The sequence below is a fragment of the Neodiprion virginianus genome, chromosome 1, assembly GCF_021901495.1.
Source record: "Neodiprion virginianus isolate iyNeoVirg1 chromosome 1, iyNeoVirg1.1, whole genome shotgun sequence".
Classification (NCBI taxonomy): Eukaryota; Metazoa; Arthropoda; class Insecta; order Hymenoptera; family Diprionidae; genus Neodiprion; species Neodiprion virginianus.
This window is the reverse complement of record NC_060877.1, coordinates 8,599,634-8,625,204: the sequence shown is the minus strand read 5'-3', so window position 1 is coordinate 8,625,204 and position 25,571 is coordinate 8,599,634. Positions and strand designations below refer to the sequence as shown.

Here is a 25,571-nt window from a genome sequence, read left to right as displayed (position 1 = left end):
TTTGGTACATTGTGCAACGTCAAAAAAAAATAAAAATAAAAAAAAATAAATACGAAATAATCGCTTAATCGATTTATTTTATACCGATTCAATCGAGTCGTGTTAGATTATTTTTTTTCGACTCGATTAATCGACGCATCGATTATTTTCAGCTCGGTGGGCATCGGTAATAAAGGCTCACCTTTGAATGACTCTTGGAAAAATGAATATACCGACTAGCTGCAGCAGAACCTTTTTTTACCACCTTAAACACCCTCGAAATTCCCTCGTTTTTGCCCCGGGTTCCGAGTTAACCGAGACGTTTCTCGAATAACTAAACGATCCTCGTAAATTTCGGCGAATATGGAACGGGGGTTGAGGGGGTGGAGAGACGCCCGGTGCCCCCTTGTTTGGTATTTAATCGCTACGAGGGGTGAATAACGATATTCCCATACGATCGTAGAAAATCCCACTCTCTGCAGACTTCACCCCGAACCACTCTCAGCATCTCGGCGCTAAATGTACAATCGCTTCGCATACATGCATGTATATACGTATATGCTCAGTTATCCACTCACCAAGGTGGGCATATTATACATTCTATCCGTCGTTCAAGATCAGACTATTTGTACAAACAAGATATTCCGGGCAGCGTTTGCATCCCTGCATAGGATCTTCACCGCTCTATTTCGTAATCCATTTTGTGCGTTCGCCTGTGTATTTTGTAATTTACATTCATGGGGAAAAGCTGTTTTTTCGATAGTTTTTTGTTTTTTTTTGTCTCTTTCTTTCTTTCTTTGTTTTTGTCATACTTTGGAACAAGGTCGAAGATTAGTTTTTGTCGTACAAAAAATTCTCTCACAGTGTAAACTTCTTAGCTCAGGTCCGAGAGATGCCTCGCAGCATTTGACTTTCTCCATTTTAAATAGCGCGTGTGAGAAAAAAAAAAAGCACTTACCCCAATTTCTTTGCTAGATTTTTTTCTTCGTTCCTACAGTAACAGTGAAATTTTCCGTTCCCTGCGAATTATATTCTTTGACCTGAGCGGAGAGAAAGAAAATTTTTAACTTCGAGAGAATATATTTCCAGTTCAGCGAAGAGGGACGTGTAAATTATTTTTTTTCTTCTTCTTAGCCTCTTATTTTGAGCAAGTCACTCGAATAGATTTATCCGGGTCCAAAACTTCGCAAAATATTTTGGGCAAAAATATTCTCAGATGAAACCTTCGTATAGGTCGGGTAGTATAATTTTAACCTTTCGAAGTCTTCAAATTTTTTGCTCTCCAATTCGCCGACTGTGTAATCGCCAAAAGTCAATCGTTCCCCGTCCCGATGCGTGATAAGCTCGTTTGCATGATACGAAAAAAGCTTCTCTCCCCCCGGGTCGAAAGTATAGCTTTGAAAAAAAGCACACACAGTTTCTTAAAATGCGGGGATCGATGTGTCGGTGAGTTTGCGCAAACTCTGGCGATAGTCAATAACAGATTCGGCTAATATTGACCGTGTTAACAGCCCGGTGTTATTAATAATGTCGTTAAACAAACGGATAACGATCAGTCTCTACCTTTATTTGCTGACATAGATATATCACGAAATCATTTTTGCGATCTTGGATTAAAATTTATTCGCTCGCGTTTCGTCCAGGAACGATATTTTGTACGCTGAATGTTCTTTTTTTGACGATTTTATTTTATTTTTTATTAAACATCGGTTCTCACCTGACAAAAAAAAAAAAACACTTCTTCAACAACTTCAACTTTGCGGGTGAGTTTAGCGAGAGCTAAATTTACAAAAATATTTGGCTTGTAAAATGCAATTAACTGCGGGCTCCAGTTTGACGTGAGTGCCTTATCGTTACTATTACCGAAAAAGTATTTCAGTGCTTCTTCTGACGCGACTGTACTTGGCATTTTTCTATTCTTTCCTTTTTTTTTTTTTTTTTGTTTTTTTTGTATAGTTCGCTTGCTCTGCACGAACAGCTAATAATTATGTTCTAACTGTGCTACGAAGTGAATTTATGCGATCAAAGTTTCCATCGCGATATAACCACCACACCGAACCCAATTACGAACACCGATTCAGCACCAACTTCTCCAAGCCACTGATTGCACTACCGTTTTGTGAATGTAAAATCGATGCGGAATTGGAAATTTCAAATTTATGCTTTTCTCACCGTTTTTTTTTTTTTTTTTCTTCACGATCGACAAAGGCAATAGTTTCTCAGCTAGCTAACGGTCGGTTAAATCCTTGCGGGAATTTTCGAATCGTGAAAATTCCATAAGGTACTTTGGAAAAAACCTCGAAATATTGGGAAACTTCATCTCATTTCTTTACGATTGTTCCAAGCTTTGCTTATTCGGGAAAAAACGTTAGATTCGAATTCAAATTCGCAGCATGCGAATTCAAAAAGTGTACCTTCGAAACTTGTCGCAACCTTCGACTGATTTCAATCGACAAAAATAGTATTCTTCCAAAACTCTGCAGATTTTTCTAGTAAATTCAAACACGTTTCAAGCGAAGTATAATTTCCTCAAGGCCAAAAATGGGCCCTAAAATAAGGCGGCGGTCGGTGCCTGAAAATATGAAAATAATTTTAAGGATATTTAATCGCCGTTGAGATTTGCCTGGGCACTCGGCTCGTTTTACAACAAAGAGGCGCTCGTTGACTTGGAAGTTTAGGGGGTCCGCAGTGCGGTGCTCTTATTCAGCATAAAGGGTAGATATACGTGAAAATTATACCCGAGCATAATTCGAAGGGAGGCATTATAACAGGGGGTAATTTTGTGCTCGTGCAAATAGCAGCTATTAGAACAGGGGAATTGAACGAGTTCCGGTGTAATTAGCGTGTCGGTAATAAACTTTTTCCCAAATTTGTGATCCGCGAGACTGCAGGCGGCATTCGAAATCGAGTTTAGAGTATTTTAAGCGGACGTTTGATCGCCGAGTCAAGTCTCGTTGTGAAACGAATCGCCCAAGTTCCCGCGTTTATATATCGCGTCTCTGGACTCAGGAGAGCGCAAAACAGGCGTGCCAGTGACCCAATCCTTCAACCTTTGCCTGTAAATTGCATAATGTTTCTGCACGTGTAATACCTGCGGTGCATAGGCGTATAGAATGTAACACTCGTGAATTTTCAGGCACGGTTTCAACCTTCCGCCGCGGTCGCATCGAGAGTAATTTCTAGTTGTCGTTAATGCACAGTTTTTTTAGTATATTTTCATTACTTGGCATAAACGAGAAATATTATCCTGGCTACGGAATGAAGATGAGTTTTTTTAGTCTAACCAGAAGATGAATAGTACGTATCACCATTCTTTTTGATAACGGTCACTCGGATTATATTTTCTTCTTTTCATTGAGATAATTTGACGTTAGTGGAACGATAAATCGACGTTAAGGCCTCATTCGAGTAAAATAAGTTCCGGAAACTGAGAAAATAGATTCGACGTTGCAATAGCGAGAAAACGAAATATTGCCAACTATAAACACTTTGTATCAGGATCTTCTGTAATTCCGACAATATTTAAGCCTCGATTGCAATGTTACCCGGTTTTACTAGAATTTTCTAGTCACTAGACATACGAAATTCTTTCTAGCATGTTTGGCCGTTTTATCATTAGGCTGGCGAATATCGCAAACAAGACTGCAATTAGTCGGATTACTGATTAATGATCTTCATCTGTGCGGCTAAGGTCCGAATATAGGCTTGCACATCATAGTGCAAGCTGTCTTTCTCAAATTTCCCCATTATCGATCTCGAGTTCTTGCCTTTCAATTCAGCGCGAAAGATTTGGCATACAAGTTTTTCGAGGTCTCTGTTTTCTCCGCAGATTTATCGAAATTCGATGTATCGTCGAAGCTGTACAGTTTCTTCTGTAACCTAATCTGTATCTTGATAAATTTTTGTTTCACATTAATTTTCAGGGAAAATTGCTCAGTCGTGAGAAGCTCGTACGCCTTTGCAAGACCGTTTCTACGCACGAATCCAGAAAACAACGTGGCATTAATCTTAAGCATTCTTTTTCGTATTCCTGTTACTATGTGAAAGTTACATAAAAGCTCATTTCACTCTCAACCGTGCAGCAGGCTTATATTTTCTTCAAATGTTGGACGATTTTTCAGACAAGCAAAAAAGGAGAAGAATCAAAAAACAGAAACCAAAAAAAAAAAAAAAAAAAAGGAGTAAAACTGGAGTTGAAGTTGTTACACGAGATGAGCTTTTTATACGGTCCCACTACTTTGGACGGGCAAAAAATCAGTGAGAAAGAATTTCCAAACATTTCTCACTTGCCCGATATTGCAGAATTTCGTCGAATCATTTTTGGCTAATTCAATAAAAAAAAAAAAAAAAAAAACGTTGCTGCTTTTTTTTATTGAAAATAACATGGCAGAAGAAGTGGAATGAAAATTGAAAAGGGTCAGAATTCTGGAATAAGAAATATAAGCAGAGTGTATCCACGCCCATAAGAAATAACAAATACGATAAAAATTCAGGCTTTACATCGGAGGATACGAGGCAACGCTATCTTCAACTCTGACGTGTGACCCAGCCCATTTCATCCCTCTAAAAACATTTTAAAACCCTAAAAAACAGCCGCCTCCACACTCTCGTATATATTGCATTATAGTGCCCTTGTCGTAAAGCGGAAACGTAATATTCTCTGGATTCTATTTATCGGAAAAAGTTACGTCGCGACAACTTTCTATACACTGCAGGAGTTTGAAATTTATTATAATTCATGTCAAATTATTGCCCAAAGAACACGTGCTTCGTCTCCCGGAATACTTTTACCCGAAACTCGAAACCGACTTTATTCGACGAATGGAACGATTTCTACAAGGAAGACGATCGTTTTATGGGAAATACTTCCACGGCTTGTGGCTATAAAAGGGGCGCGGAAATCGCTCGAAACTCTCCGCTAATTTCGTTTACATGAAAATCGTCGACGTTACGTTTTCTTTACCGTTTTTCCGTTTTTTTTTTTTTTTTCTTCTTCTTTCTCCCTCAGCCGCAATGATGGAAAACTAAGAAAAATATTTTGCGTTCAGGTTTGACAACGCGCGGAAAAATCTACTTCGCTGAGTCAGCTAATTTCAAGAAAATTAGTCACAACAGCTAGAAATTGACAAGTTTAATTAACCAACAGGCTTGTTACGTCGAAACACGAATTTGCTTGGCTATGCTTGCAAAACTTTGACAGCAAAAAATTTTCTCCTACTACATTGGCACCAAACTTACTCGCTGATCGAGTCAGTTATTTTTGTTTCGTGCAAAAATTCACCGCTCTTATCCACGAAACAAGGCACTTCGAACGGTACCTCGAAGCAAATTTTAGAAACCAAGGGACGAAGGTACAAAGAGTTCCGTTCCCTGGAGTCGAATGTGGAGGGACAAGCGTTCGGGAGTCGATAATGTCGGCAGCGAGTGGATAAGTTCGAAAAGGGGATTCGGGGGGAGAAAAGCCGATCAGGTGACCGATCCCCACCAGTGCAAAACCGGCTGACTCAATTATTCGCAATATGCCGTCATCTGGTTTGTTGACCCACGTGACCAAAAATTTTCCATCCAATCACCGGTCATTTTTTCAATTCAAAACCACTATAAAACCCCGGAGATCCGATGCAGAGGCACAAGCTTACTTACCTCCAAGTAGTAAACTCCTCTCTCATTCAACATGTTCAAGTTGGTAAGTCGAAACACAGTAATGAAAACGCGTCAATCGCCGAAGTCTCGGTTACACGCTCGATTCGTTTCTTCGATTCGTTACTAGAAGTGTAAATCATCCAGTCAGAAAAATGCAATTACTCTAAAATCAAAAAGGATCATAAACGACTTCGGGACAATTTTATTCACACTGTTATCTCGTCTTTATTTCCAATTCTTATCGTCGAACGCGGGGACCAAAGTACCGAAAAAGAAAACTGGCTATCGCGGGCTCGAACAAGAAAACAAAGAAAACGATAGAGACAATCGGGAAAGAGTGCGCGCAGATCTAATAGTCGATTCCTTTTCTCTTTGTCCAAATGACAACTCGTTCCATGTGCACGCACAGCGTAGACGATAAACGGTGAACCGGTGCCATTCACTCGGTCCGGGGTTAATAAAAAAAAAAAAGAAAACGTGGTTGAAACCACTCAAGCATGGGATAACCGCTCCGGACTCCCTCTGAGCGCTCCGAGTTGTTTCGTCAAAAATGGTCCCACACCTCCTCCTTTCCCAGCTCGATTCTCACCGGGTATGATTCCCAGGTCGTTCTCGCCGCCGTCCTGGCCGTCGTCGCCGCCGTTCCCGGGGGCCATACCGGAGTACCGATCAGCTGGGGCCACGGACCCATCGTCGCCCCCCAGGTGATCAGCCACGCCGTCCCGGTCCTGAGGGCCCACGTCGTCCACCAGCCGATCGCCCCGGTGGTCCACTCCCCGCCCGTCGTCACCAAGACCGTGCTTGCCGGTCACGGATACGCCCCGGTCCCCGTCTGGGGCCACCACTAGGCGTTCAATCGGGTTACGCAATCAGGCCCCATGCCCACCGCAATCCACCGCCACCTGCAGCAGCCCTCGATTTCCTTTCGCCCCTCGACACCGGCGAGTAATCGTCGACTGCCGCGATGTCGAAGGGAGCAAAAATGTAAAACAAAAAAATATGAAAAACAATTTATTCTCTTATCCTCCCACCCACCCCCGCCCCCCCCCCCCCCCACCCATAGCACCGATTCGGAAGATGTTTAAAACGCAATTTTTCTAGGGTGAGAGCTTTTTACTCGGAAAGCTTTTGCGCTGTTAGCTGCGTTGTGAAATTTGTCATTTTATCACCATGATCATCTTCACTATAATAGGCGTTTCGATCAAATTCAAATAAAAATTCTTTTTTAAACCTTATTTTTGTGTGATTATACTTTGCTTTTCCACGATTACCCTTTTTTCGAAAATTTCGAAATTTCGAAATTGCATTGCGGTTACGTCTCGAATGTAAATAAATTTTGCCTCGTTGAAGATGTGAAGAGAATATTGTCCTTTGAAAATTCTTCTCGGTACAGATAATTTCATTCCCAGTTATTACAGCGAACGCAAATCGACCGAGGCGAGCTGCAATGATGAAGTAAGCATCCGGGAACCCACTCGAATCGCATCCATGCATTCGAATCGGCAAAATAGTTGGCATTTGTAACGAAACTGACAAGCGAACGAAGCGCGTTAGGCAAAGTGGGAGTAAATATCACACGATCGTGAGTAGAGGAGTGTAATTTTGAAAGAATGGTGAGACTCGCGAGCGTGCGACATTAAAAGTTATTTTTATCCTTTCGACAAGGTGGCCGGCGTCTATTCTTCGGTAAAGACATTCGCTACACCTTAGAGAAGAGTCGGATGCACGTGGCTCCGAGTGTGTGGATGGTTATGCAAAGTGCAATTGTCTCGTCACGTGAGGTACCCGGATTATATGCGCTCGACTGCGGCAGAAGCGAGTGTAATTTAGCCGAGAGTCTAGATTGCGACGGAATCGCATAAATCACAAACAGCTGCACGGTCTCTGTCTCAATTGGTGCCCGACAATCCCTGCCTGTTACTCTCCGCGTGCCGATTACCCTTCATGGATATTCCGATAATTAACACAGGTCGTGAAAGAGTCATCGACGGACACGGATCGCGACGTGGGTGTTTTAAGAAAAAAGATCAACCTTCGGTTATTGTCTTCGCTGTTTGAAACGGCCGGGCTTAATTACCTCCGCTTATATCGGCTTGCATAATGATTCCGCGACTCCCGCGAAAACACGACGTCCATCTATCGTCGGTTAATTGAATCTGTCCTTATCTCCAAATTAATCGTTTCAATTAAACCTCGGTTTAATGACTCGCCCGGGTTCATCGCGATCGATGTATAATATACGGTGACTCCCGTGGTATAGACTTTGTCAAAGTTTGTGAAACAGAACTGTGAAATCCGATAGTAAGTCGGGACCAAATTCATTTCATCCCAGATACAGTGTAATCGAAATCAAATTTTTCCCCACGCAGTATCACAACGATAACGAATTATTCAATTGCGATGATCCCATATGTGGTATAGAAAAATTTAGTACAATGTTGTTTCAGTGGGATTTTCGAACCAGTCGAGAACCAATGCCGTTAATTAATTTTGTAGAATTATCAAACACCTGAACAAGCTCGAATAAGACGTTATTAACGAAGCTCCGGTGTACAACGTAATTGATTCAAGAAAAAACGTCCATTGTCATTAATTATACCGATCAACGCTGCGGTCTCAGCGGAGTCATTAAAGCTCCTTGAAGCGTGTCGAATATGTTATATCGATAATAACCAGGCAGCTGCGGGCAGACAGCGCGTACTTACGCAGCGTCGTAATTGGATAACACCTTGCAAGCGGTACCGTAAACCAGCCTCCACGATTTAACGAATCGCTCTTTGTTTCAGGTTCCTGGCCATTTGGTGGCCGCTGAAGTGTCAAATAACGAAGCGAAGGGCTCGCATGATGATCGTGGTGATCTGGTTCATCGGTCTGACGGCGACGCTGCCGTGGCTGCTGTTCTTCGACCTGGTCGTGATATTCAGCTACGCGCCGGACGTCCAGCTCTGCCTCGAAGTCTGGCCGGAGCCGTTGGACGGATCGCTGTTCTTCCTGATAGGAAACCTGATGCTGTGCTACGTCCTGCCGATGATCCTGATATCCATGTGCTACGTCCTGATATGGATAAAGGTGTGGAAGCGTCACATACCGAACGACACGAAGGACGCCCAGATGGAGAGGATCCAGCAGAAGTCGAAGGTGAAGGTGGTCAAGATGCTGGTCGTCGTGGTCATCCTCTTCGTCCTCTCCTGGCTTCCCCTCTACATAATATTCGCCCGCATAAAGCTCGGCGGTCAGATAGACGAGTGGGAGGAAGAGATCCTCCAGATAGCGACGCCCATCGCTCAGTGGTTGGGCTCGAGCAACTCTTGCATAAATCCGGTCCTCTACGCCTTCTTCAACAAGAAGTACCGCCGCGGTTTCATGGCGATCCTGAAGAGCGGTCGGTGCTGCGGAAAGCTCCGCTACTACGAGACCGTGGCGATGATATCCTCCTCAACCAGCATGCGGAAGTCCTCTTACTACGTGACCAACAACAACTCCTCGACGAGGAGAGCGGCCGCCGCTCACGGACCGCCGGTTCACCAGGACAGCAACGTCTCCTACATCTTCAATCACACCGGCGTTTAAGCCTCGGTGAAACGGGCAGGCGAACTGACGAGAATGGAAAATGATTTATCGAAAATTAAAGACGAGGAGACGATTCGCTGAAATCGAGCCGATTTCCGCCTTCTCGAGTTTATTGGCTTGAACGAACCCCGAGGATGTACCCGGGGCTCATTGGAAGGCTGGTCCGAAGATTGTGTGCTTCGATCACCCTGTCGTGGTCGGTTGGTTTGTTCTCGGTCCAGATATCTCGACGAGCTGTTATTGTCGGCTTCGAAACGAGCCCGAAACGAAAATGGTTAATCAGATTTTCGCATCACGATAACGACAACGACAACAACAAAAGTAAGGATCGCACCTACCGGCGAGTACGCGATAAGAATCTCTGTAAGAATTCCTCGACGTATTTCAATCCGTCGCAAAAATGAACATGTCGGGCATGCCGTTTTACCGCGTCTGATACGGTCGTTGTTACGTATATCCGATTCCTTTCCAATTACCACCGTTTGAAGAAAAAAATAAATAAATAACAATCGAGCATCCAATTCAAAAAAGAAAGAAAAAGAGAAAAACAAGTAACATTGTTCTACCTAAAATATACCTACTTACATATTTGTCGAAATGATCATACTATGTAACGTATTAACGCATACCTTAATTACTATACCTATATCCATACCATGTATAACGTCGTGTGAAAGCGTATCGTACTTTCTATAATTGATTATCTCAAGTTATAATTGGTGAACATACCATAGCTAACATACCCTTTAATAATATACAAAATATTCTTGGTAACAAAACATATTATACTACATTATACATACATATACAATACACCTATACTTAACGCGTCATATCCTATAATTATCATGTACCATTATCCGCTACGCACATTTCGTACAAAAAAAGAAGAAAAAATTAAAAAAAAAAAAAAATACCAAAAAAAACCAAACAAAATAAACAAAATCGAATAAAATTAACAGACATTCTAAATTATGCGTGAAGGCGAACGAGAAACTCTGTACAACTACATACCTATGTTACAGATATGCGTAGGAGTTTGAAATTAAAAGCGAAAAAAGAGGAACGCTGTTTGCCGTTTTTTTTTTTTTTTTTTTTTTTCTAGTACTCCGTGAAAACGATTGTAGGCGATGAGAATTAATACTCCGCAAACAAACACGGGGACAGACACACTGATAGTGAGTTACGGCCTGCACAGTGTTAGACACGCGTGAGAATTGACCATGCACGCCAACGTGTTCGGTTCCAATTATTTCCACAATGTTGAACAAGCTCGTGCCTACTGCTTAATGTTTATGGTTTCGTATTTTTATTTTCTGCTCGACCATGTCTATAAACGGTTAGTAAAATCGGAAATATTATACGCTACGCGCAGGTGATTTGAAAAATTTTGTGCAAAATTGCAACACTCGTAGGTACGAAACTTCGTCATTATGTTTATGATTATTAATTTATACGTAACATCATCCGCATTATTGATTATGCCGCTACTATGTGTGCAAAACTTGTTCCTTATTATCGCAATTACACAAATAGTCGTTGTTATTATCATTCATCCTCACATTCTCATTTTATGCCTATAATTTCACTCGCGATTAATTAAACTTCTTTTACTATGATTGTCAGCGTTGTTGATGTCGTTGTTGTTGTTGTTGTCGTTGTTGTTGTTGTTATCATCATTATTATTATTTGTATAATGTTACCACCGTTGCCATTGTGATTTATTAATATTAGGAATATTAATTTCCATTGTATAAATTGTGCGTCTTATTTTAATATTATATCATGGTATATAAAACCTGCAGCTGTATGTTATACATTAATTGCATATTAATAAAACTGTTTTTGGCAAGTTGTAATTGAAATAATTCAGGTCTGAATAGGGACTTTTTTCGCGTTTAAACGGATCAAAAATAATTATTCATGAGGTATATTCGCGTAGGGATCGCTCAGTGATGGGGTGAAAAGTGTTAATACCTTAGCATCTGCACATATTAGACTCGAAGAACAATTTGAAACGTTATTACGATAGTTTACTTACGTTTTGTTTATAGTGTAGTACATCTGGTAATTAACTTCTGATTGTAACAGAGGAGAGACAAAATTTAAGATATCACGTGTCTAATTTACGTAATTACTACGATAAATGCTCTGCAAATCATTATGTATAAATCACTGACGATACTTTCTTTGTTCAGGGCATCCGTCCTAATTTATTATCTAATCAGTTTCACTGCGAATTTTAAAATCTTGCCGCAGGTTAATGGAATACTTAAACTAATTCACTTCACACTGCACTTATGATTTTTTCATAAATTTAACATTGTTCGGTTCATATCGTTATCATCATACCACCAATCGGCAGATTTGTGGATTTGAAATTAAAGAAAATGTCAAAAAACTTTTTCCTTGCAGAATAGTTGAAATAATGGTCCAGGTATGAGCCTCACCAAACAAAATTTCAGCTCTTGAATATTTTCAACAGCAAGACTAATTGTAAGCTATTCTCGCTTCGAATCAATATAATGCAACTTTCCTGTTTTTCAACTGTAAGACTCGGTTCCAGAATTATCGGACAACTTCAATCGAAGTAAATTTTTCCGTCTGAAGAGAAAATTCGGATGGTATAATATTACTGATTGTGAGTTGAGTTTTTTACCTTATCAGCGTATAACATGGTTTTCACACAGTCAAATAGCCTCACACTCACCGGATGTTCCTGTAAACAAGAGGGTAAAAAAAAAAAAAAAAAAAAAAAAAAAAAACGATTAGACAACCACACTAATGTACTAAGGCGTGAAAACTATTTTCTAATTTGAAAATTTCATTTATTTCACACTATTTTTAAGCACAAGCTTCCTCCATACCTTGAGCAAAGGTATTTTTATAATAATGTTTATACGCATCACTGCTTATATTTAGGTACATAATATTTAATTTTATCCGTCATAACAGCAGTCTCGCGAACGTCCAATAACGTCCAAAAACTGTCACTTATGCAGGTGCCCCGTGAATGGAATTAAACTAACCACCATTTCACACACACACTTGTGTTACTTAATTTTCATTCCCAATACGAATAGCTACTGCTGACCATTAGTAACTTAATCTCTATCCGAGGAAATTTTCAACCGTAAAATACCGTTGCAAAAGATCGAGAGTCGAGAGAATCCTGACAGAAAGATAGCAGATTTTCTGAAATTTCCTGGAAATTTATAACTTTTCTATAAATGTTGATTAAAATTTAAGAAACTTTTTATTCGTGCATAAATTTAACTGATGATAAAATTATTCAGTCATATGAGAGAAATTTTAAATTTGATAGATGTCTTAAAAACGGGTACACATACATTCAAGTGTCCGTCAGAAAAATTTCAGCATCTTTTTTATGAGTAAAAGACGTAGAGACGTAATTACGCTTTTTCGAATAAAAAAAATTCACGATTCCTGAGTGATTTGAAACAATATTATTTCATTCGTCACCGAATAATCCTCCAAAATTTGGCTGGCTTCTAAACTTACATTTAGGATCTCTTCGTTTCTCCGGGAAAGTTGAAACGCTGTATTTGTGGAACGACTATCTAGTGATATTCTTATTTGTGGAACAGAAGATTTGATTCAGCTAGTTGATAATGCATTTACTCAATCGCATTTACGGTATTGAATTGAATTTTACACGTTAAAATCTAGTATACTCGTATGTACAGACGCTGCTAAATAAAATGGGCAAAGAGAGTAAAAAAAAAATCTTGTCTCAGTAAATTGACATATGAATAAAGAATGCATGTGAAGCATGTTTGTTTAGATTGAAAATTATTTGCCAACTTTTCGTAGAGTATAAACTTAAAATACAGTGTTCGTGAGTTGAAAATTTACCCTCAAATTTACGGGAAACAAGGATTTTTCGTAGGTAAAGGACATCAGGGGATGAAAAGGACAGATTCTCTTATAATCGCAAGTTTGTGATTTTGACACGGAATCGCGGATAATACGATAAAGATTTTTTATTTTCAAGAATACGATTTTTTGTGAGGAGTAGAGATATAGAAACTCCACAGATATCAGAGAAACCGTAAAATTTTGAGAAAAAATTATAAATACTGAAATTTATGTATATCCAAGACGGCAGAAAAAATTCAGAACAGCTTTTGAGCGTGATTCGAATAACCAGCGATCCTCCAAAGAATTTCACAAAACAAAGTTCGCGCAAAAGTTACGCTAGGATATAAAAATACGACTGCTAGCAGAGGCCTAGAAGAGAAAAATCCGAGCTTTCACTCCCGAAAAAGTGAACGAGGGATGTACCGAAAAACTTCGATATCGGGAGGAACGAATTCGAAGTTTAACACAGGAGCTTGGGCGAGTAATTCAATTCCTAATTGCAAGCCTCACGGGGTGCCATTTGCACCGGTCTATCATCGCCACTTATCGGGCACTGCAAAGACCCGGCAAACCGGAACCCTGGAACTAGTTTGTCCCGACAAGACTCTGGGGAACCTTGTACCTACACTAAAACCTGCTCAATTACGGTACAATAGTCCCGTATGGCTCCCCATGGCTCAGCATGAAACTCATGTGAGTTTCAAGCCCTCTGAACAACTTGTACAACATTGGGGCGATTTCCCATCAGCTCGTCTGCTCGTGACGAGTGCGATCTCGGCTTTTACCCTCATCGAATTACCGCGGGTTCCGTAATTAGCACATCTGATTATTTGCTTCAGGTTCAAAGTTAGGGGTGGTTTCAATTTCGACTAATTAATCTCACCGCGTTCGCCAAGTCGATCGTCAAGTTTCACCAACGAGGTATATCGCACTTTCATCGGTAATGGGTTTACAGCTGGTCATTTTTTCAAACTACGTTGCACCTTGGGAAAATTACAGTTTCAACTCCCGGTAGGGCTTGGGATGTGATTGTAATCGCCAAAGTCACGGGGTTCCGAAAATAGACACCCTTGTTTATTATTTCTGAAAACACTTGCACGTTAAACGAATAAAAGAGACTCGGAAAACTCCTCTATGGCTTGTATCCAGTCAGACGATATTCGAAACCTGGTGAGAAAATCCTGCTTCTCATGATTCAATTCACACCGTCACGGTACAATGGTAGAAATGTAGGATAATTGGTACGATCGCGTATAGAGCATATAAACTAAAAATGGTACGGCCACATAAAATAGCCCACCAAAATCGTAGATATCGGCATTTGAATTATTTATCGACACTTGAAAGAAGCAATCTCGTAAAAGACGAAGAACAATTGGAATGAAAAAGAGAAGAAAAAAAAAATTAAAGAACTTGATTGCTGTACAAAAAGCAAGGAATAGAGAGATAAAAACTATCGAAACAACATGAGCTGTGTAGACATATTAACCGTGAACTTCGAATACGAATTTGATCGATTATGACATATCCACGATCTATCGATTCATCAAATATCTGACCACATAATATATTTCGTAAATTATAAGTGCCTGAGAGTGAATTAGTAAGTATACAATACACTTTTACGACGCAATAAAGAATTGCACGAAGCAATATATGACGTATAACGTTATATTGTAATTATTCTGCTGTTAAACACTGCGAACGGTATGAAAAATATTACAAAAATAACAATTATGTGTGCCCAGTTTGGTTAATTATCGCGAATTGAGTTGACGTAGAAACTTGACTTATTCGAAATCGGTTGACAATGTGTGTCAGTTGCAAAGATATCGACGACAAAACTCGCGATCGTTATTATTACACTTACGACGTCATTCAATAGAACCATGTTCCACCAATACATCGATGCAATATCATCACGGTTAAGTATTGTTAGTTCACGGTCAATATCCAAGTCCATCGTCTATATAAATATGCCCTCCTCATTCTCATTCGCATTATTATTACCACTCACGTTACGGGGTTTTTTCTATTCGTATAGAGAATATAATATATTTTTGTTACAGTGAACGGTATGGTGTACGAAAAAAATGTAAAAAAAGCAAACAAAAAAAAAAAAAAAAAGAAATAAAAAAAATCACACACACACACTATATATTTTTTAAAACTGTACAGTAGACCCGTTGTAATTTTAAAAAGGCATGTATATCTTAGAAGATATAAATTCATGTTCAAAAATATCATTGAGTACAGTTGAAATGAGAATTGCGTAAAAGCATTCGCGCGCAATTTTTAATAATCTAATTTGAAAATGCGGCACTTCGGTACGAGACGAAAATTAAGTGTTCGCATGTACTGCGTTATATGTAACGTTGAAATTAAATTAATTTTTTTTTTTTTTTCACTATCTTAAAGTAGCTTCTATATGTATTGTATATATATATGTAACAGGTTGACGAGTTACGTAATTATACGCAATTGAATAAAAAATTGCATCGCTTGAAATTGAATAGCACCATCCGTATATAAATAGCTATATCATTTGTATTATAGTAGGTGTAATATGTAAGGCCTAATTGTGACTTCTACGATTCTATTCAATGCTTGTAAGACGGACGGCACGTAAATTTAATGGAATATTGAATAACCTTTAACACTGTTCTAAGATGATTCCACGGAAAAGGAGTCTCAAGTTGTTGCAAATATATTTTACCCGATGTGAAGAAACTCATCATCGAGTCAAAATGTCTGATAAATAGTATTCTAGAATTGTATTGTCGAAAAAATGAAAGAAAAAGAATAGATCGTCACAATAATATACCTAAATCAAGAAGAGACAAAACAAAAAAAAAGAGTGCTGTTTGACTTGTGTAACTGGTACAAAACTGTAATTTATATATGTATGTGTACAATTTGTGACCCATTGCGTACGTATATAAACATTGTATGTTTGACGTGTATAGCTTGAAATTGTATTACCCATTATCTGTGTATATAATATGTCTGTATTTTCATAAAAAATAATGTTAACAGATGACCCGAGTAAGATTTTGGAAATATTTCTGATCAATGAATTGAAACATATAATAATATATAATATATTAAATAACGTAAGACGATGTTCAAAGTAGAAGGGGACGAAAATTGGTACAATACAATTTAAAATGTCACTCGCTCTTACACTTGATAAATTATACGACCTTGAATATAACTTAAATTCATTTCTAGCGGAATTTTCTGTTTCATTCTATCGAACAATTATGGAGCATATTGACAAAATAAAAAACTCATGCACGTGTATGAAAAACAAATACTTTAACGAAGATGCTTGAAATAAAACGTAGTGGCTTAGGTCTTGTTCAAGTTTTATCACGCATGCAACTAGACGTAAATTATGTATGACAAAATGCAAAAGAAAAAAGAACGATTCAATGCTGGATATACAATATTTACCGTTTTGAGATAAAACATTATTCTTGTGGGATGATATTTCAATGTAACGTTAGTTTCCATATTTATGCATAATTATCGACTTCGTTTTGAGTAAATCAGAACAGCCTGGCCTCCAATGAATAATAAAAAAGGTAAATTGTACGAGAAATACAGGAAATGAAAAAGATGGATCAATTCGTAGAATCAAGAGTATAGGAAACGGTTGAGCTGTACGTGTTGAGAGAGGAACGATTGCGAAATAATTGTGCAGTATTTGATTATGTTCGATAAGGCATCGAAACTCTCCGTAATCTGCATGCATAAAATTATGATTTTTTTATCTCGTGTCACGATTAGCTGGAAAAAAATTTGTTATACCCTGTGAAAAAAAATTACAGAACCAAAAAACAAGACAAAAGATTTCAATTATATGCCAATGAGCTAATCGTGAAGTTCGACTGGTTCAGTTTTGATGTATAGGAAAAAAAAAATCAACATATATAAGATACGTGTTACGTGGATATGAGATGCTCATCCAATTAACAATGAAATAATAGAAACATATTAGGTAAGCTATTTGCCAACTGGAAGAAATATTGTATATGTATAACCATTTGTTGATAAGTTACACTTATAACGTGACGTAGCGTAATGCAAAAGTTATTTAATAATCAACTACACAGTGATGTTACTAAGCTGACTATATTATGAAATATATTTCAGTTATTATATATTATGCGTTACGTAGATGCTGGATAATTTAAATGTACGAAATTCTATCTAATTCATCGTGATTGGATGTGTAAACGGTTACATGGTTTCACCCAACGTACTAGGCATGAATATATTTCTATATATATATATATATATATATATAGAAAAAAATAAAAAAATTTATAATTAAAAGTAAAAAATTATTCCCAAGATAAATACTCGATGCGATATAGCGTCACAGGTCTTAATTATTGCAACTAGACACCTTTGATCCAACTGATCGTTATATGTATAAGTATGATAATAATAAGCAAAGTGCTGAATAGTGCATTGCATTTATTAACTCATTTTCTTATTCGATTTTAGATTTTCTTTGAACAAGACTGTTATGCTACATCACTCAAATATGAAGCAAATATAGTACATAAATTAAATGTATTTTCCCAATAAACTAAAATAAATCATCTAGTCTGTCTCGCGTTTGACTTAATACGTCGAAGTCAGAGATTATTTTTACTTACGTAACACGTATAGATGTATACCACGTTCTCTTCCCTTCCATAAAATCTCCCGGCCACGCATATTCTTTTCCCTTAAAACTTATCGGGGAATGAATTTCTTCGCAAAGAATATCTCGTATCATCTTACGGAATATTCCAGCGCTCCGTTATCGACGTGGAAATCTGTTTTCTTGCTCAGCTATTGCTCGATTGTTCGCCATTCTACGACACCAGTGCACGGTAATATGGATGAAATCGTCGGTGCAGAGGATTTCTTACAACGTGTCATCAAGTACTCCGTGCACTTTGACAGTACCCGAATAATTGAAGAATTGTTTTTTTTTTTTTTGTAGAGTCAAGCTTTTGTTTGAACTTTTGAATTTTGCAATCTAGAGCGTGGTTGAGACTACGGATTCATTGAGCTCAATATCCATATCATTACTAATTAAAAATTTGCGTTTGAGTGATAAATCTTGCCGAATCAGAAATCATGGAAAATTGGGTGTTTTGATAGTTCCTGTACATTCCATGTTACAAATTGAACGTTGATTATTTAATTTTTGCACGTAAATCGTATTTAACATTGAATGATGAAGAGGCTTCATATTTTTTTTTTGCATCTATGTTTTAGTAGTCTACGAAAAGATAATCCGGTTGTAATGTTTCTCACTTTGTAATTTTTCAATCAAAATTAAAGCAGATTCTACAGGTCGGGAAAAAAGTACTATGTAACGTCATTCGCGCTCAAGTTTAGTTCGATAAATATCAAAATCAGTGAAATTCATTTACATATAACTTGAGCTATTATAATTTTTTCATACAGGTGACGAGATACGACGTAATTATTTCTCAATACTCTGTCTCATGTAGATGCGAAGAGCAGAATTCTTTTTATGATAAGACTTGACTATTGGACTCACCTGACGTTACAATTTTGTTGAAATCGCCAGCCTCTTGATAGTGCCAGTACAATTGCCGTAGATTCACGATGAAATCGAATTCACGTAATCCGGATTATTTTAAGAGCACCTCAAATCACGATGACACTGAATGCATCACATTTTGACACCATTCACCATCGACGCTCATTTTCCGAGTTTTTACCAAACATAAAACGTGGGAAATTCAGTCGCTCACGTTACTATTCCATTTTCTGCAAACGAATGAATAATGATTAAATCAATCACTAGGACGAGACTTATTATAAGACGGTCAAAATTGGACCCGTGGAGACGATCGTGAGACTGATTTAAATCAATTCAGTTCGAAGTGAATGACAGATTCACATGACGGCAATACAAATTTGGATTACAGAGCTTGTCACGAGAAGTGACACCGTCGCCAAAACCGCCATTTTGAAATACCAACGTGCATGGATGGATATATGCAGATGTGCAAGAATGAATAATTGATCGTTGGAATGGACGGTAAGTGTTGCCATGCGATACTTCGGAGCCATTATAGTAATTGCCACAATTTAAGAAGTGTGGAGATATTACACCCAGGCTAAAAACGAACACCACGCACCACAGATCGTCGAGATGCCGTCTTACCTAGACAGGAATGTCTCAGTCAAGGTTTCACGGTTTTACATGAAAGTTGTCGGAATTTGGTATGCTGGAACAGAACGTGAGAAATGGATGCTGAACGGGGCTCTGATTTACACAATAGCCGCTCTCGTCTTTGCCATTGCCGTCATCTTAGTCGATTTGTTTCATATTTGGGGAAATTTTCACGTGAGTACAACATTGGACAGTTGATAGCGCTTGGGTTCACCAACACACACTCCAAAAACGTTCTCATCTGTTTCTTAATGTATTTGTTCAGATGAATGAGGGTGATTCCAGCGATTTTCAGTACAATCCTTCCGGGAGTCGACTATATCAATTTCTGTTTCTTTATGATTGGCGCTAACGTTAGGATGCACCGGCGTTTGAAAGTGCATCAAGTTTGGGATCTATTCTGGTTTTACATTGTGCGGGTTCCCAGAGTAGTTGACTCCTTACATCTAAATTTCCATCGAGTATTTCTATTTTTAAAAAAAATTTTACAGCCAAATGTCTGCGAGATCAGACGAAAGTTTGAGCATTCCACAAAATTGTGATTGTGAAATATTTTTTTCAACCTTCATCTCTCACCGCTTGAAATTGGAGATTGTCATAATTATTTCAATAGTATTTCATAGTGAAGAAAAAAAAAAAAAAAGAAATGAACATGCTAATTGAAAACAGAAATTCAGTTGCGAATACATTGCGATGGATGATCACTTTCTGACTATCCCGTCACTATCTGCTCCTGACAATTTCGAAACTTTATAGAAAATTTAATATCTTTTTAATCACATTCCTAGCTGCTTTCTAAGACTTACTCAATATAGAAATCAACAACAAAACATAATTTTCGACTGGTCAATACAGAAATTTCCTCAAAGAAATACGAAATTTAAATATAACGTCTTTCTTTGCATAAAAAGTTCGTACTGTAAAAACTTTCTTGAATTGGTAAATACGGTAAAATAAAAATTCAAACGTGAAACCAAATCTCTTCTGAATTGAACTGACAAATAGAATGCTGCAAAAGAAAACCACCTGAGTAGTAAAATGTTAAAATATGATAGTATTATCTGAATAAGAAATCACTGCCAACGTTCTGAACAAATATGTATCTCCATATTATAATGCGTTGTCTTTTTGTTCTAGAAATTGATATTTACGATTTCAGGATGTCATGGAAAATCTCGTACTGGCGATGTCGCTGTTCAGTTCGATTTTAAAATTGATGATCGCAATAGCGCGAAAACATGCAATTGTCGATTTAATCGTATTTTCTGAAAAATACTTTTGGAAGGTGAAATACGACAGTTTTGGCGAGCAGGTATTAAACGAGTGCGAAAGGAAGGGTATCATTCTGCTGTGCAGTCTGGCATGTGCTGTCCAAGGAACAGCGATCTCTTATGTAGCAAAGCCGCTTATACGTGAGTGCAAAGCTTAGGTAGATTTACAAATTACATTCTTCTTTCTCACTTATAATAACTCAACAGCAAACAATATCTTGAACGATACTCATAGAGCACTGCCGTTCAGACTATACGTCGATTTGCCTTTAACCGTGACACCGTATTACGAGATTACTTACACAATTCAGGTATCGTAACTTTATTCGAGTATACACAAAATTGGCAACAATTTCCGTCAGTCTGAAATCAAGATTACTCAACTCCTAGCAATCAGAACTGTTCAATCAAGATGGAAATTATTGACACGGAGAAGATATATTCAATCGAATCAGTTGTTGTTTTTTCTTTTTTTTTCGCAGAGCCTGTCAACCATACACTCAGGAATCTGTTTCTTCTGCTTCGACAATTTGATGGGTATATTGAACATTCACATCGTTGGTCAGTTTAAAATACTGCAGCACAGATTGGAAACGTTGTGTGACGAATGTATGAGTCACGTGCATGACGAGAGTCAAACGAACTATTTTGAGACGGTGGATGTGAATTCGCCGAGAGAAATCTTCAACAAAAATAAAATTTTGAGAATGCAAATCGACGTTGTGACGGCTGGAGTGAAGAAGAATCACTCGGATCTCAGTACACAGAGTTACGACGAATTGAAGAAATGCGTAAAACAACATTTGTTCCTAATTGATTACGTCGAAAGACTCGAGTATGTCTTCAGCCCGATGCTTTTCTGTCAGATGGGATTTTCTAGCATATTCATATGTCTGACAGGCTTCGAAAGTCTTGTGGTGAGTTAGGTGCGAAGTAAGGTGAAGAGTCTTGACATTATGGTCGAATTCATTCAGATTTATCGAACGAGATGTCACGTTTGACAGCAAATACTTAGAGATTTTTATCAACAGGCTAGACGTGCAGTATTCATCTTACATCTGCTGTCCGCCTGCTTCCAGACCCTAATCTTCACATGGACCTGCAACGAGATAATCATCCAAAGCATGAAAATTGCGGATTATGCATTCAGTGCGAAGTGGTACACGATACCGGATACTAAGGAAGGACGGTCCATTCGCAAGGGGTTGATGATGATCATGATGAGATCACGTCGCGCCTGTTATTTGACTGCTGGAAGATTTCGCGCGATATCTTTGCAGTCCTTCACGACTGTCAGTACACTTATACTCGATTTGAAGGAAGTTCAAATCACAGAAAGAATAGGAACCTACTCATCAATAACTCATCTAATAACAACGTTCGCATTACAGATCCTCGGCACAACTTCATCCTACTTATCGGTACTGCGTCAGATGAGCGACGGAACTTAGTTCGTTCAGTTATCATTGTATATTCAGCAACCAAGAATCAGATTTCAATATGAAATCCCGAATCGCATGAAATTCGGAGTGCAAAACATCGGCTCCAATCAATTGATCCGCATCTTAAAAAATCTAAGACTGAAGTGCACGATATAATCCCAACAAGGGATTTCTTGTGTACAAAAAGAAGCTTTGATTTATCTTGGATACTGTATTTCTTAATTCATTAACAACGTCTGCTTGTAAAATGTGACTATAAGGTTAAGCGAACGCTAGTTATCGACTAAAGAAATGTACCCAGCTTTTTTCGAGAATGCTTGAAAGCTTCAAACTACAGCTGTACATTGAATCGATGGTACGAAGACCTGAAACACGGACTTACAATTTTGCACAGGTTGAAAACAGTCGTTAACCCGAAGGTCTGATCCTCCCTTGTGCGTATTATACATACATGGTGTGGTTAATGGATATTTTTTCTGTTCTCTGGTAATTACAACATTGCCTTCGTTAGCCGTATTGCGTCTTGTTTCGCCTTGTGAGTCCATTATCTATTTTCAAGCATTTTGTTTGACGTAATTTGAAACCAGACTACTTTAGTCTGCAGTCAAATCATCTTTCCAGTCTTAATGCTTTTCGTTCCGATGTTCACTTTGGCGATTTGATTTCGACTATCGTGCGATCAGCTCTAATTAACTCGATGGATGTAAAAAATTCAACATCGGATCGGCTTGCCTAAACCATCGCGGGAAAGGAACTATTTTTGTGAGTTCACGGGATATTTTATTGCGGATTTAAACCATCGCTCATGTCTGCCGTCAACCACATACATTGTGAATGTGCTCGATCGATCAAATAGGATATCAAACGGAAAGACAATCATTGTGCTCTATTACAGGATAATCGGTGTACAATTTACCGGCTCACTTATAATGCCGTAGACTGGATAGTCCGAACACGTTGAGAAATTGCGGAGACGACGTTTTACGAGGACAAATACTTGGCCATAAAAGGGGGGCAGTATGCGAGTTATTAGGTTTTAGAATTATAAAAATTGGCAAGATGAATTGAATAGTTACAGTTGGATGTGCATTAGAATGTTTCAGAATTGAATAATTCGTGATTATACAACATGGCACACCCTAAAAGGATTGTCAAGGCTGAAACAAAGGTTCCGTCGAAAGATGAGCAGCCTACGTTGTGTGGAAGATTGTGGTTGGTTGATTTTTTCTTTTATAGATTTTTTTAAATTTATGAAGTATCGTGAGTACATTTTTTTTTCACTGCTCACATCAATCTCGATTTACGTCACAAATAAGACCCACAGTTGCAATATCAAGCCTCCAGTTGATGATTGAGAAGTGGATCTGACGACTATTCAATCTCACGAAATAGTTATAATTTAATACGAACTTTGAACATAAGAAAATAAGATTCCCGGTTGATATATTGTCATGTTACAGATCGTGAACTTTGCGTTGAGTACAAATGTCAGGCAAGGAATGATAATTGTAATGCTACAACCTGTTTCTTCACAAAATCAAAAAAATGTGTTCAAGAAAGTGAAAAATCAAATGAGCGCAATCATCCACATCACGTAGAATGCTCATCTTTTCATAAAATCTTTCTTTTACCGTGAACAAAGATTTTAGGGGGTGTGACTGCGACACTTGGTTATTTGGGTAAATAATTAATACGATAATTTAGTTCGTTTTTTTTCTTTATTCCACTGGCCCAATGGCCGCCTGTACGTATCAAGTTTCATCGCGGACCTCTAAAATTTCCCCCGCTCCTGCCTACTCAGATATCGTATCGGTGAATAATCGTAAGTTGTTGTTTTCCGAAATACCCTGATATACGTATTGTTCGAGCAAGTTTCACAAAACTGAGTTAATGATTATAACAAAGCAGCCCTGCTTTTGGAACATATCCAAGCCGCGTATAAACTTCCGATACTTTGTGATTATTAACGAACATTTCACGTGAATGAGTAGTACACTTATTTCTTACATGATATTTAAAGTCATCGTTATGTAATCACACTAGGTTAATAAATTTTGGGTTATTATTTGTATGATTTTTATTATTATTTCATCAAGATCAAGAATGTTACCTTGACGCAATAATTCTACGTCGCATCATATTATCGTATTATAGTATGCCGTCAGTTAAAATATCTGTACCACGATTTCTTCTCAACTTGTCTGTTATATAACTTGATTATGAATGAAATACTCTCATGTCAAGTATTCAACGATAATAAAGGTATTGAATTATATGGATTCGACTTGTAAAATTATTCAAAGTGTTCATTTTTGAATAGGTGAAAGCAGTGACTTCGAGTCCGTAACACGAGTCAATTCAATCATCGAAAACCCAATACCTGAGGTATTAGAATCGTTGAAAGTACACTTGAACTGCTATACGATTCATTCGAAATTCCGATGGATTTGTAACCAAATCATTTCGTCGCGTATTTCTCGAATAGTTTGATCCACTTTTTTGAGGAAATCTTGCTCGTGTCTCGTCGTTATTACGCCAATGTATAAAATTACTCATGCAACTACAATTTATTATTTCATGTTTCGTCGTTATTATCTTATGATCCCTATCTTCTCCGGATCTCTGACGCAGAAATGCTGCGCAGTAAAGAATTCTTCAACTTCACATGTGACTATTGTTGGTCAACGATATTTGTACTCTTGACTGTCGTCGCAATTATTACCCACCTTCTTTTCGTCGACTGTCGGCAATTCTGCACCTTCGAACAGCGATCGATGCATGGCGCGGTCGTTGGTAAAGAAAGCTTCTCCCAACGTATCGCCTTATGCTTTGTAAATTTCCTCCATTGCCTGAAGGAAGGTAAGATAATAAGGAGCAGAAGACTCGTAGTTTACCTACTTGCCTATAGAAATTAACTAATGCAGAATGATTACCGTCAGAGGATGAGTTTTCATGAACGAGAATTGTGAAATTCACTTGTCGATGAAGGTGGCACTTTAACTGTCGAAATTGTTATTCCAGTCGTTTCCAGTAAAAATATCGATAAATAGTATTTTAGAATTGTACTGTCGAAAAAATAAAAGAATGGATCGTCACAATAATATAAAATAAGAGAAGAAACAAAAAAAAAGCGCCGTTTGATTTGTGTAACTGGTACAAAACTGTAATTTATATATATTGCAACGTACCGTTTACCCAAGCACACTCATAACCGAGTACACGCATGATCGAGCAAAACCTAACGTGTACGGGACAATCTCTACGCACGACGAGGCGACAACACCGAGGGATTAAACCAAGGATATAAGGACCACGGTGAGCAGCTATAGTCAGCAGTGTTCCAGAAAAGAGCGAACCTGACTCTAAAATTGATGTTAGGATCAGGGGTTTGAGAAAAGATAAATTCGAGTCAAAAGCGACCAATTTAATCATACGCAAAAGAAACGTGAGTTCGACAAACGAAACTCAATCTTGAAAATTTAATATACCAGAAGAAGGGAAAAGTAGGCGACATCGGGGAAACTAATTGTAAGGCAGCTTCGCGCCGAAACTCGGATTACTGTAAAACTAAAT

The 25,571-nt window shown here is 38.2% G+C and overlaps 3 protein-coding genes and 1 long non-coding RNA gene across 5 annotated transcripts in view; 3 read left to right on the top strand and 1 right to left on the bottom strand.

Annotated features, from left to right (window-relative positions):
* Positions 1 to 14,462, top strand: part of LOC124310488 (neuropeptide SIFamide receptor) — a 73,186-nt gene extending 58,724 nt beyond the window's left edge. For both annotated transcript variants that reach the window (XM_046774497.1, XM_046774496.1), the window contains one exon: positions 8,409 to 14,462. In XM_046774497.1, coding sequence (XP_046630453.1) covers positions 8,409 to 9,192 — 784 coding nt within the window. In that variant the 3' untranslated portion in view covers positions 9,193 to 14,462. The remainder of the gene's footprint in view (positions 1 to 8,408) is intronic.
* On the top strand, positions 5,618 to 6,857 carry LOC124310496 (uncharacterized). The gene is made up of 2 exons (XM_046774506.1): positions 5,618 to 5,665; positions 6,228 to 6,857. Exons 1-2 carry the CDS (start codon positions 5,654 to 5,656, stop codon positions 6,468 to 6,470), a joined length of 255 nt encoding a protein of 84 aa, XP_046630462.1. The 5' UTR covers positions 5,618 to 5,653; the 3' UTR covers positions 6,471 to 6,857.
* On the bottom strand, positions 11,670 to 17,842 carry LOC124310499 (uncharacterized). Its single transcript, XR_006909680.1, has 3 exons — positions 17,745 to 17,842; positions 11,903 to 11,911; positions 11,670 to 11,796 (listed from the first exon to the last, which is right to left on the bottom strand). It is a non-coding gene; the product is annotated as an uncharacterized LOC124310499 (long non-coding RNA).
* A 1,455-nt stretch (positions 17,843 to 19,297) lies between these two features.
* LOC124310494 (odorant receptor 83a-like) lies at positions 19,298 to 22,458 on the top strand. Its single transcript, XM_046774504.1, has 6 exons — positions 19,298 to 19,459; positions 20,445 to 20,697; positions 20,764 to 20,867; positions 21,039 to 21,473; positions 21,588 to 21,848; positions 21,948 to 22,458. The coding sequence occupies exons 1-6, from the start codon at positions 19,316 to 19,318 to the stop codon at positions 22,005 to 22,007; spliced, it is 1,257 nt and encodes a 418-aa protein (XP_046630460.1). The 5' UTR covers positions 19,298 to 19,315; the 3' UTR covers positions 22,008 to 22,458.
* Positions 22,459 to 25,571: the final 3,113 nt, after the last annotated feature.

Excerpts from the sequence above, each read along its gene's own strand:
- LOC124310494 (XM_046774504.1), top strand. The coding sequence starts at position 19,316 with ATGAAAGTTGTCGGAATTTGGTATGCTGGAACAGAACGTGAGAAATGG. Across the intron at positions 19,460-20,444 it reads ATATTTGGGGAAATTTTCAC|GATGTCATGGAAAATCTCGT; the intron begins GTGAGTACAACA and ends TTACGATTTCAG. Across the intron at positions 20,698-20,763 it reads TGTAGCAAAGCCGCTTATAC|CAAACAATATCTTGAACGAT; the intron begins GTGAGTGCAAAG and ends ATAACTCAACAG.